This window comes from Rhineura floridana, chromosome 9, assembly GCF_030035675.1.
Source record: "Rhineura floridana isolate rRhiFlo1 chromosome 9, rRhiFlo1.hap2, whole genome shotgun sequence".
In the NCBI taxonomy this organism is placed as follows: domain Eukaryota; kingdom Metazoa; phylum Chordata; class Lepidosauria; order Squamata; family Rhineuridae; genus Rhineura; species Rhineura floridana.
Window position 1 is genome coordinate 70261813 of NC_084488.1, and position 12613 is coordinate 70274425.

Below are 12613 nucleotides of genomic sequence, written 5' to 3' on the forward strand. Positions count from 1 at the left end.
AGGAACCATAGGAGTTGGAGTCCAACAACATCTAGAAGGCCACAGTTTCCCTACTCCTGCTCTGATGGTTGCATTCTTCTTCCCACGTTACTGCACTCCTCCCACACGGCTCTTCTGTTCCTCCGTTGTTGGAACAGCGTGGGCAGCAGCCACAGAATAACAGAAACTAGACTGGTTCCACATCATAAGAACTAACCTTAGTCTTAACTCACTTTGATCCAGAGATGCAGATGCTCCCACAGTTTGGTTCATGATGTTTGCTGCAGGCATTCCCTCATCGCCTTTCTTCTTCTCCTTCACTGAAGTCTCACAGAAGTATACAAAGTTCTTGAGAAGTCAAGAGAGGAGAGCTGCAGTGGAAAGGCAAATGATGCTTGGAGTCAGAAGAACCTTGTGTGCAGAGTGCTCTCGCTCTACATGAGGCTACTTACTGCTCACTTTGCCTGCCACTTCCACACACCACTTGTCATTCAAGAACACCTTGCTAGAGAGAAGGAACAATGTCAGCGCTTGCCTTGCTGTTTACTGTCGTAACAATCAGTCGGGTGGCAGGCTCACCAACTCCTTTTGCTTTTGCTTCTTTTCCCAGCATTTGCAGCAGGAGCAGTCACATTTGCCTCGGCAGCACCTCCAGCAACAGCAGCGGAATCCCTATCCTGTGCAGCAGGTCAATCAGTTCCAAGGTGAGAGCCAAATGCACGTTTTGGGCTCAGGAGCTGCCTACCAATCTGGGGCTGTATACAAGTTTTAAATTCTGCTTTCTGGTATTATTTACCATGCAGTTCATCTACACCAAGTGCTTGTGCCTGGTTATTATATGGAAGGCAGGCAAGGGCAACCAACCCAAAAGGGAATTGTATGAGATCCAAACTGCATGTAAAGGCAGCAGACTCTTTAAATTTGAGAGTCTGACCCATTCATGTGCAAAGCTCGGCGTGCGAGTGGGATTGCAAGGGCCAAGGAGCACGTGCTTGGGCAGAGGGGAGCTGAACCCTCTCCCTGCCTGCAGTCTGTTCCTCTGAGGGGGAAAAGCCACATGTGTGAGAGGAGGGTGCAGCACAGTGCCACACTTATGCACAAGCTAAGTAAACTATAGCTTAAGGCTCAGATTATGAGAGGCCTCTAAATAAATAAATTATATATTGTGTTAGATTGTTAGTTTATAGTTGCACCGCCTGTATATATACAAATATAAAACTTTATATTTCATTCATTCATTGTGCTTTCGGTTAAAATCATACACATTTTTGGGGTAGTGCTATGGGGCCTGTTAAACTTGACATCTCTTAGGCCCTCAGCATGTCTTCGTATGGCCCTGGTTCAGCCTTACCTCATCCGTGCCTGCTATCCTGTAAATTGTTTAAAGATGGGAAGTTTACCATTTCTCATTTTAATATTTCGAATGTACTCTTTGCATTTTCCCTGAATGGAGAGCATGTTTTGCTCAAAACATAAGCATTTTAATTGGATGGGTAAAAAAAGACTTTCATCTTTTCTGAGTTTTCAGTGATGCATTTTATTTATTTATTTTGCTAGTTTAGCCCTCACTGATTGTTAATGCCTTAAGAAAGAAATCTAAAGATGTAGTCTTTAAAACAAAGCACTCTTCCAGTGGATGAACAGCGATTCACCATTTTGTATTTTATTCAGCTGGGGTATTTGCTTTATATTCTCGATGGATGAGAAAAAGACACTGAGATACGTAGTTAGTTCCTGGGTTTTTTTTGTAAACAAACGTATTATACTGCTCAGAAAGAAAGCTATGCTGTCATCAACAGTATGTACTCAGCATTGTATTGAACTGATGCCACAGTGAACTCTTGGCCTAATCAAAATGCCTGTAATTATTTTTTTTAAAAGATGATAAACAACGAAGCATATTTGCTTTTCAGAAATCAATAATCCCTTCCATCTTCCCTCTGCATCCTTCCTCATCAGGAAGACACCTACTTTAAGGTGTATCTGCCAGAGTGTTGAATTTAACATGGGGAGGATTTTCTGGCTTCTCATCATTGGGCCAAATGTAAAGTAAAATGTGCTTACAGTATTGATTTGTTAATACACCATCTTTGTTTAAATGTCCAGGATAAAAAAATACATTTTTCTTCTTTGCATAGACATAATCAGTAATCAATGAAAATCTATTCACTTATGCCTCCTAAGCTATAAAAAAATTGATTAGCCTTTCTGCATCTGACATTTCTATTTTCATGGCTTTAGTTTTGAAAGATAATGGAAATACTTAAAAGTTTCTCAGATAGCTAGCAGTCAGGCCATAGTTGTTGGTGTTTTTTTTTTTTTCATTTCTAAAGGACTAACTAGCTTGCATTATTACGGATCTAAGTGACCCTCTTTTCATTATGTTGACACCATAATCCTATACGTGTTTACTCAGAAGTACAACCGCTGTGACTTCAGTGGAAATTACTCATAGGTAAGTGAGCATAGGATTGCAGTTTCAGTACCAGACTGGTCACTAACTGCAGTAAAAACCAGAATCAGCCCCATATCTAAAGATGATACTATATTTGCAACACAACTAGAGAAGACCCTACCTGGATCAGATCAAAAGGCCTACCTAGGGTACAGGGCCGGCCCCAGGCATGCCAGGGCCCTTGGGCATCAGCTTTCCCCAGGCCCTGGTGTGTGTGTATGTGTGTGCGTGCCCCCCCACCTACCTGTCACCTGTCTGTTAGCATTGCCATTAACCAAGATGGCGGCCACGGTTTCCCTAAGGGGATGAAGCCTCCACTGCCATCTTGGTTGATGGCACGCATGTGTGCTAGGCGCGCACATCTCTGCCATCAATCAATATGGCAGCAGGGGCTTCAGCACCTTAGGGAAACCTTGGCGGCCATCTTCATTAAGGGCAATGCTAAAAGGCAGGAGACAGGTAGGTGGGGCAAGGGAATGGCGGGCAGGCGGAAACTCCTGCCCTGCGATCCGTGGCTGCTATCATGGATCGTGGTAACTAGCAACTATATTCCTCCATTGATTTGTCTAATCCGCTTTAAAGCTGTCCAAGCTGGTGGCCATCACTACACCTTGTGGGAGCAAGTTCCATAGTGTAACTGGGCTAGGTGAAGAACTGCTTCCTTTGTCTGTCCTAAATCTCCCAATACTCAGCTTCATTGGATGACCTCAGGTTAGTATTATGACAGGGAGAAAAACTGTACAGCCACCATACGTTTAGACCTATTAATATTTTTCTGTAATTATGTTAAAGAAATGGTACCTGTGAACAATACTGAATAGTGTTGAAGTTTAAGAACTTAGTGTTGAAATTTAGGAACATGCCAAAGTTTACTCCTCATACTGAGTCTAACCATCGGCACATCTAGCACAGTATTGTCTTCACTGACCGGCTGTAGCTTTCCAGAGTTTCAGGTAGAAGTCTCTCTCAGCCCTACCTGGAGATGCCAGGGATTGAACCTGGGACCTTCTGCATGGAAGGCAGATGCTGTACCACTGAGCTATGGCCCTTCCCCTAATTTTAAACAGCTCTGCCATGTCCCTCCCTATTTACTTGCATCTCCCCCTTCTAAATGAGTGGTGGGGAACTTTAGGCCTGAGGGCTAAATGCAGCCTTCCAGGCCTCTCTATCTGGCCCTATCTCTCCCCAGGCCACACCCCTCACTGGCCCTTTTGAGCCACATTTTTGGGTCTTATGGGAGACTAATGCATTGATAGCATTCTCTACAGACCAAGCTTTCCCCTTCGCAAACTGAATACAATTTCTGGGTAGGGTAGTACCATTGCCCATTTGCTTCTTACTGTCTTTAAAAAAGTAGTTTGCATGTCAGGGCTGGGGTCACAGTCATGGCTGTGTGAGCAAATGTAACAAATCTGCAGATCAATACGAAAAGGTCTAGATCAGGGGTTCTCTAACTGTGGTCCACAAGCTTCATTCAGATAGTCCACACCATGCCTGTAAAAGTACAATTCAAAACCATACAGCACATAGTACAGTGCATTACAATGGCTATAACAGGCACAAAAATCAGTAAGTGATCCGCCAAGACCCTCAGCAATTTTCAAGTGGTCCGTAAGGGGGGGGGAAGTTTGGGGAACCACTGGACCAAATTATTAGTTGTAGGACAGAAGTTTTCTCCCTCTCTAATTATACTAGAATTCAGAGCTATCAAATGAAACTAAAAGTTTGAAGGTTCAGGACAGACAAAAGGGAGATACTTATTTACACAGCATGTAGTGCAACTATGGAATTTGCTTCCACAGGATGTAGAGATGGCCACCAACTTGGATGGCTTTAAAAGATTAGACAAATTAATTGAGGATAAGGCTATCAATAGCGACTAGCCTCCAATGTCAGAGGCAGTATGTGTCTGAATACCAGTTGCTGAGAGTCACAAGTGAGGATAGTGGTGTTGTACTCAGGTTCTGCTGGTGAGCCTTCCCACAGGCATTTCCTTGACCACTGTGAGAACATGATGCTGGATCAGACTGGCCTTTGGCCTAATAGAGCAGGCTCTTTTTATATTCTTATATCATCATGCAAAACAACTTCTTACAAAGTCTTCTTGTTGCCTCAGTTAGGTCTACATACTGTATTCCTGCCAAAGTTTACTCCTTAATTTTCTTCCTCCTTCTTCTTTAGGGTCTCCACAGGATATAGCAGCAGTAAGAAATCAGGCAGCTCTTCAGAGCATGAGGACTTCCCGAATGATGTCCCAGAACACCAGCATGATGACCATGGGGACCTCGCAAAACACTGGAACAATGTCTGCTGTGGCTGGCCAGTCTGAGATGGGGATGGCTCCCTACAACAGCCCAGCAACCAGCCAGCCAGGAATGTACAATATGAACACAGGAATGAGCCAAATGTTGCAGCACCCAAACCAAAGTAGCATGAGCCTGGCACACAACCCAGGTCAGGGGCCAAGGCAGCCTACCTCAACACAAGGGGTGGGCATGGTCAGTAGCTTTGGGCCAAACATGTTGGTGAACTCTGCCATATCTCAACAACACCAGCAGATGAAAGGGTCTGTGGGCCAGGTTCTGCCCAGACCACAAGCTCCCAGACTTCAAAACATGATGGGGCCTGTCCCACAAGGAGCACAGAACTGGCAGGCACGAGGTCTACAAAGTATCCCTGGGAGGACTAGCAGTGAAATTGGACCTTTTAATAATGGTGCAGCTTACCCAATGCAATCTGGTCAGCCAAGGCTGCCCAAGCAACACTTTCCACAAGGCATTAGTCAATCCGTCATGGACACAAGTGGAACAGTACGGACCCTGAATCCAGCAATGGGAAGGCAAATGTTGCAACAACTCCCTGGACAACCAGGAACCAACAACCAAGCCAGACCAATGGTTATGCCTACAATAAGTCAAGCAATTCCCACTATGACTGGTTTTAACCAGTCCACTGCACAACAGATACCAGGAGGCAACTTTGCTCTTAGCAACCAAGGTCAGATCTATGAGAGGAATCCCACTCAGGACATCTCATATAGTTACAGTAATGAAGGAGCAGGAGGTTCCTTTCCAAATATAGCAGACAGCACAGACCTCGTAGATTCCATCATTAAAGGGGGGCCAGGAGATGAGTGGATGCAAGAACTTGATGAGTTGTTTGGAAATCCATAGCACATGGGGATGTATAGTTACAAACCTTTGTGGAGTGAAAAAAGGAAAGCAGGATGTTGTCCATCCTTGTTTCTTTGTTTTGTTTTTAAAGCTGTGCAAAGCAAGCTGATTGGTGGCTGATGGTGGAAGGCATAGATGGAATGTAAAGCACTGAAGAGAAGGCCTTGCTGGTGTCATCACAGCAGTCTTCACACCATAGCACCTTGCTGCAAGTGGGAATGAGACAAAGAGAGTGAGGGCTCCAAAAATTGCTACTTTCTGCCCATTGCCCATGGGCCATGGAAAAAGCTTGGTAGTCTCCCTGTGGCAAAGCACTATCTGTCCCATGACAATACACTTTTCCACACAGTTCTACTGGAACTGTTGTAGCTTTCAGGACACAAAAGAGACAGGTGCTGAGACGAAGGAGGGTAGAGAGGTCAGTACACACACTAAACTCTGGTGTTAAGCAAATAAGTTTCCATGTAGTTATGTGTTCAATTGGATAGGGGGTCAAGTGGGGGACTGCTTGATTATGGTTATGACTGGACTTGGCCACAGATTAAAGGGTCCATTCAATGTGCTATCAAGTCTCCTTTTCGGTGCAGAGAAAGTCCTAGCTTAGGTAGTTTGCCTTTCCTGTGTTTTCTGTTTCCTCTATAACTGAATGAATCTTGATTCACTTTGTCAGTAAGGATGAGGAAAAATGCAGAGCTCTGGGACAGGCTAAGGCTGTGGTACACATATTGCTCACTGAGATAGCAGCTACCAGAGACAGGGATGCAAAAGAAAACAGGCATTAAAAAGGGGGAGGCATACGTCTTGGGAATTTGCAAACAATGGTGTCAAGCTTGGTCTTTTCCTGGCAGTTAAAGAGGAATGGGTGTTACTTGTGTGGGGTTGGGTGTCACAGGCAGATGTCCTTGGGAGTTAAGGAGGAACTGGTCTAAAGGTCACACAGAAAGGGGCCAATAACTATATTGGCTGTCACACATAGAAAGTGTCAAAACATCATTTGACAAATTGGAAGCAAGTTTATGCTTAACACTGTCCAAATCCATGTCCTCTTTTTCAGCCTTCCTACTTTGTACACAATAACAGCAAGCTCTTTATGATGCCTAAACTAGTCAGTAACCAGTAGAATAAGAAAGAGATATCTTCCATTCAGGTAACTTCTGGCAGTAGTCGCACATAAACTTCTAGCATCCCAAAAGTCATCTTCAAAGGGAACTGTGTAAGCCACAATTTTGCATGGCTATAATTGAACGACAGTGCTTTGGTTCTTGAGGATTAAAAAACTGAGTTACTGATGTTGGTGGGAATTGAATATGTTACCATTTTCCTGTGTTCTTGGACACAGACTTGGTATTAAATGGACCCACTTCTCATGTCACTCTCAGCTTGTTTATATAGAAGCATAGAATAGTAGAGTTGGAAGGGGCCTATAAAGGCATCATGTTCAACTTCCTGCTCAGTTCAACCTCCTGCAGGAATCCAAGTAAAAGCATACCTGATAGGTGGCTGTCCAGCTGCCTCTTGAATGCCTCCACTGTTGTAGAGTCCACCACCTCCATAAGTAATTGGTTCCATTGTCATGCTGCTCTTAGGAAGTTTTCCCTGATATTCAGCTGAAATCTGGCTTCCTGTAACTTGAGCCCATTATTCTGTATCCTGCACTCTGGGATGATCAAGAAGAGATCCTGGCCCTCCTCTGTGTGACAGCCTTTCAAGTACTTGAAGAGTGCTATCATATGTTACAAGCAAATGTATAACTAATGATACATCCCCCTCCCCTAGCAAATTCACTTCCAGAAGGAACATTTTTGAGTCGAGAAGCAGCAGGGAGGGGAAATTCAGCAGCCACCATTTTTTCCCTGCTCTGTAGCACACCCCAGTTGCTTTCTTCTTCTCCTCTCTCCCCTTATTTCAAATGCAAGAGCTAACATACATTTGGAACTTCATAAGAGGAAAGCAGCTTGCAGAAAAAGCTTAATCACCACCCACACTTCACTTAAAACCACCTCCTTCAGAAGCTGCTTTTCCTGGAAAACAGGGCAGCAGGAAGCTTCAGGATTCAGTTACACATATTTACATGTAATGTGTACTAAGGCCCTCATTTGTTTTAACTGGATTGCAATGTGATTTTAAAGCTCCCACATACCTTCTTGTCACCTGTCTCACTGAAATTAGCAGAAGATTTTGTTGCCTTGTATGAGAGTTGGGACAGATCTACACCATACATTTGAAACACATCCAATGCACATTTAAATCACACAACCTTACCCCAAAGAATCCTGTGATTTCCCCCTCACAGAACTACACATTCCCAGCAACCTTAATAGATTACAGTTCCCATGATTCTTTGAGGGTAGTCATGTTCTTTAAAGTGTTGGATGTTCTTTAAATGTACGATGCAGTGAGATGTAGAGAACCACTTCATGTAATTTCCTGTTTGTGCTGAAAAAAAGGATTGACCAATGAGCTTGCACATCTTTGGACTTGGCCTGTGGTGAACCAGTAGCTTGCTAATAGAGAACTGTTTTGCCATGCTCTCAGGGCACCATGTGCCCAAGTCAACACTCATTTTAGCATCAGTGAAGAACTGTGGCCTGAGGATCCAAAGATGATTTTTATTCCACAAATATCCTGAACATAATTAGGTATCGCTACATCACCTAGGGATGAGGACTGAAAGACAAAGAAAGGGGGTTATGCTTGTCACAGAAATAAGTTGAAGATGGGAGAGGTGCAACCTCTTCCTTTGAAAAATATAAGATAGGAACAAGTATTTGTTTTCATCAACCCTCTCAGGCAGCATCACTCTTTGAAGGAAAGGGTGACAACATGAAGACTAAGAAGTCGGGGTTTTGCACCGCGCAAAATCTAATGAGTAATGAAAGTTAACATTCATCTTTATCAGAAAAGTACAGGAATTATTATTTGGTTTGATGATGAGGCCTAAAGATCCATTATCTTTGAAAAGCTTCCTCCAAATATTTTAAACTGGGACCAAGTAATAAAAAGTCAAACTTTAATATCTTGGGTTTTGGGGTGTTTTTATTTTTGTTTCTGTTTTTTTTTTTTTTTTTTACTATGGTGCTGATGTATATGAAATGTTAAAAAAAGAATTATTTGTAAATATGTTTTTACAATCTTGCAGATATCACTGGGTGTGTTCTGTAAAATATATACATATAAATAAATATTATATAAATATATATATATATAATGTTTGTTTAAAATAGAGTATTTTTATTTCATTCTTTAACTCATCCTCACTGCAGTGGTATTGCACTTCAGATGTCTAATTACTAATTTGTACTGTATCCTTGCCAGCAATTTGCTCCATTTTATCCAGATTTTTCTAGTTTACTGTTTTTTACTTTGTACATTGAACATTGTTTATTTCCTTTTGAGAACTGTACAGAGCTCTGGAAAAATTGTAGAAAGGAACTAATAACATACCAATTTTAAAGAAAAAAATAAAAGATTGTTATCTGAATCAGTTTAATCGTGATTTTTACGAGTTTCTCTCTTACCTGATTAGGTTGACTCTGTTTTGGGGCAGGGAGCAACGAGAAGGTGAGGTTACTTATGTAAAAAACTAGAATCAATAGGAAGCTACTTTATACCAAGGCAGATCATTGGTCCATCTAGCCCACCATATTGTCTATACTGCCTTCCAGTAGCTCTCTAGAGTTTCATTAGTCTTTCCTGCTCGGCGAAACCAGGGATCAAAGTTGGGACCTTCTGCTTGTAAAGCATATGCTCTACCACTGAGCTGTGGCTCTCCCCTAACTGTGCAGTAAGACACAGTTAAAACTGAAAGGAAAGTCACATGGTACAGTCCTCACATGGGCCTGTACTCTCTCAGAATGCACACATGTAACTGCTCTTTTGTAGGCAACCCAATTTATTATGGGGTGACAAATCAGGCTGAACCCTTCTAGGAATGCAGCAGCAACATTGCTTGTAGCCGATTTGACCCTGTTCGTTTCCCAGTGCTTTGCCCTGGTATGAAATGAGCTTTCTGCCTTGAGGAAGGATCTCATAGCCAGAGGTCATACTTTGCATGCAGAAGGTTACAGTTTCAATCCCCAGCATGTCCAAGTAGAGCTGGGAAAGACTTTTGTCTGAAACCCTGGTGAGCTACTACTCAGTACTGACCTAGATGGACCAGTGGCCTGACTCCATGTAAGGCAGCTTCCTATGAAGGAAGATTGATGTGATGGAGCTTTCAAACAAGACATTAACGCACACACAGGACTTTAAGGAGGGGGAGAGGGATATAGCCCCTAGATGGGAATGTATTTCAATATGTTCTATAGAATCACTTCTGATCATAGCCTCTTACAACCTCACTCCTTGATTTCCATTCTGAAGCATTTAACGTAATGTGGTAAGAAGCATGAGGGTCAATAACAGAAGTAAGCTAGTTTGAATAGTCAAATAGTAATCACTGCAGTTCCTTCACAAGGTAAGTGTAATATATGTATTCATGGTAAGAGTCTTCCGACAAGAAATCAACCTTTCCTACAGGGCTTTGGAGCAGAGGTTGCCAACATGGCACTCTACAGATGTTATTGAACTACAACTCCCATCAGCCCCAGACAGCATGGCCAATGGCAAGGGATGGTGAGAGCTGCAGTTAGCTACTCCTGAGAGTGCAGTCCAGAGCTTGGAAAAGTTACTTTTTTGAACTACAACTCCCATCAGCCCCAGCTAGCATGGCCACTGGATTGGGCTGATGGGAGCTGTAGTTCAAAAAAGTAACTTTTCCAAGCTCTGAGTGGTACTATATCATCACTATTATTGCTTCATCTCTACACAGATGTATTTTACACAAAAAATCTCTACAAAGAGCTGGTCTAACTGGGAAGTGAAAATATTTGCAGAACTGGTTATATATATTTAAAATTCACAAACCTGTAACTATCAACAGTAACATTGGCCAATTTGTTTTATGGTATAGACCAGCCTTTCCCAACTAGTGGGCCACCAGATGTTGTTGGACCACAACTCCCATCAGCCTCAGCCAGCATTGCCAATGGTCAGGAAAGATGGGAATTGTGGTCCAACAACATCTGGTGGCCCACTAGTTGGGAAAGGCTGGTATAGACAGTGCTTCTTTTGTGATGGTATTCACTGGTACCATCACCTCTTTTTTGACTGCCCATGGCAGCCATTTTATGCTAACATCCATGACACTTTTATCAAGAGGACCAGCACCTCATTTTTCCCACACAAACACAAAAAGGACTGGTAACAATTTTATTTATTTGTCTAGCTTAGCTGGATGGACTTTTACAGTCTGTAAGTTCAATGGAAGTTCAGACTGCTCAGTAGTTCACAGAATCAGGTCTTGATTATTCCATTGAGCATTTATTGACAGTTTGTGATTAACTACACAGGCCTGCTTTTGCTTTCTTCCACCCTGTTTTTCCCAACTATGATGCTAGTTCTCTCATTCTGAGCAATTTTATGGCTGATGCTGTATTACTAAGTGAGAATCGGGTTATTGCTGAGGGGAAATTATATTAAAAGTGTGTGTGTGGGGGGAGTTTTAATAAAGGTACCAAGCCTAAGTCGATGTTCTAGCATCTGCTCAGTTCAAGTCAATGAGAATTGAACATTCTTTTGTAAAACATCTAGACATTTTCAGCTAATTAAACTAATTGGAACCCCTTTTGCTAACTTGGAGAAACTTATGAGGTGGTACATTTACCTTGGACATTTATTAAATTTTCCACACAGTGACCAAGAAGTTGACTCAGCTTCTGGGGCATTGTCCAGGAAAAATATTACCATTACTAATAGCATCATTAGTATTTCCTTCTTACAAATGTTGGCAAGCTGTGTTTCAAAGAGTCATTGCTGGTCATTAATTATTTTCTGATGGAGGAACTCCTCATCAACTTCTGAGGAACTTCAGGGTTCAGGGTTCCCTGGAATACAGCTTGAAAACCACTGGTATAGTTGATGTAGAATCTATATTGTACTGATTCAGTCAAAATCTCAGTATAGCCTTACATTGTCAGTTCTTCCTTCTATCAATTCCAATTCCATGACTTCAACTAGATATTCAGGAACTACCTCCAGGAGGTTACCAGGAAAACCAGGGGGTCTCATACCACTGAGCTACTTACCACATACTGGAGTGAAAGGTTCTGTTGCAATGATACTCAGACCATGAACTCCCTTTTCTGTCACACACAGAATCATAGAATTGGAAAGGGCTCTTTAAGTTATGTAGTCCAAACCCCTGTGTATTGCAGGATCTGCAGTGTACGATGCAATTACAGCATCTCTGACAGATAGATGGATGTCTGCTTAAATGCCTTCAGTGAAGGAGGCCACCCACCTGCCAAGGCAGTCAGCTCTACTGCTGAACAGCTCATACATATACACATACTCTCTCTCTCTCTCTCTCTCTCTCTCTCTCTCTCTCTTACTTCAGGTTAGGCTTCTACTGAAAAAGGCAATAATCTCCAAAAAGCTCTCCATTATACCATCCCTTCACACCTCTTGATCTCAACAGTTTTCTTGATCAGTCCATTAACTGCAAATCTTTCAAACATTAATCTGGAGTCCTCAATATGAACTTGTGATCCTCCTTACCTTTCCTTCATGGAGTCTTGGATATTCATGGAGGTAATTATGATATGCAAATTTATACAGTGGACTCAGACTTGCAGCTCTTTCTGAGAGTCACTGAGGAAAGAGTCAGCAAAGCCAGTTTATTTATTTAAACGAAGGAATGCATGTTCTTTGTCAATTAACCCATACAGATGATCATTTTATTTTAATTGTTTTGGCTCACATTTGCTCCTGCTAGACCCAGAATGCAACTTACAATAACAAACAATTTAAAAACTACATCTACAACAATCTAATAACAATCTTTAAAACGGTTCAGGTTAAATCTTATAATAAAAAGTAGCCAGGGAATATGTTGCAAACAGAATTAAAATTATTCTCTAAAGTACTGTATAAATAAGATGGCCTTGTTAGCAGAAGTGCAGGGACT

The 12613-nt window shown here is 42.2% G+C and overlaps 1 protein-coding gene, 1 long non-coding RNA gene and 1 other non-coding gene across 6 annotated transcripts in view; 1 reads left to right on the forward strand and 2 right to left on the reverse strand.

The window, feature by feature from the left end:
• Positions 1-9042, forward strand: part of MAML3 (mastermind like transcriptional coactivator 3) — a 407804-nt gene extending 398762 nt beyond the window's left edge. For all 3 annotated transcript variants that reach the window (XM_061584929.1, XM_061584931.1, XM_061584930.1), the window contains 2 exons: positions 590-683; positions 4616-9042. In XM_061584929.1, coding sequence (XP_061440913.1) covers positions 590-683; positions 4616-5607 — 1086 coding nt within the window. In that variant the 3' untranslated portion in view covers positions 5608-9042. The remainder of the gene's footprint in view (positions 1-589; positions 684-4615) is intronic.
• LOC133364430 (uncharacterized) overlaps positions 1-12613 on the reverse strand; it is a 49122-nt gene that overhangs the window by 899 nt on the left and 35610 nt on the right. Inside the window, exon 2 of one of the 2 annotated variants that reach the window (XR_009757940.1) lies at positions 213-350. This is a non-coding gene — a long non-coding RNA (uncharacterized LOC133364430). Of the gene's footprint in view, positions 1-196; positions 351-12613 lie in introns of both variants that reach the window. The other variant, XR_009757941.1, reaches the window with a different exon arrangement.
• Positions 3412-3482, reverse strand: TRNAG-UCC (transfer RNA glycine (anticodon UCC)). The gene has a single exon. It is a non-coding gene; the product is annotated as a tRNA-Gly (tRNA).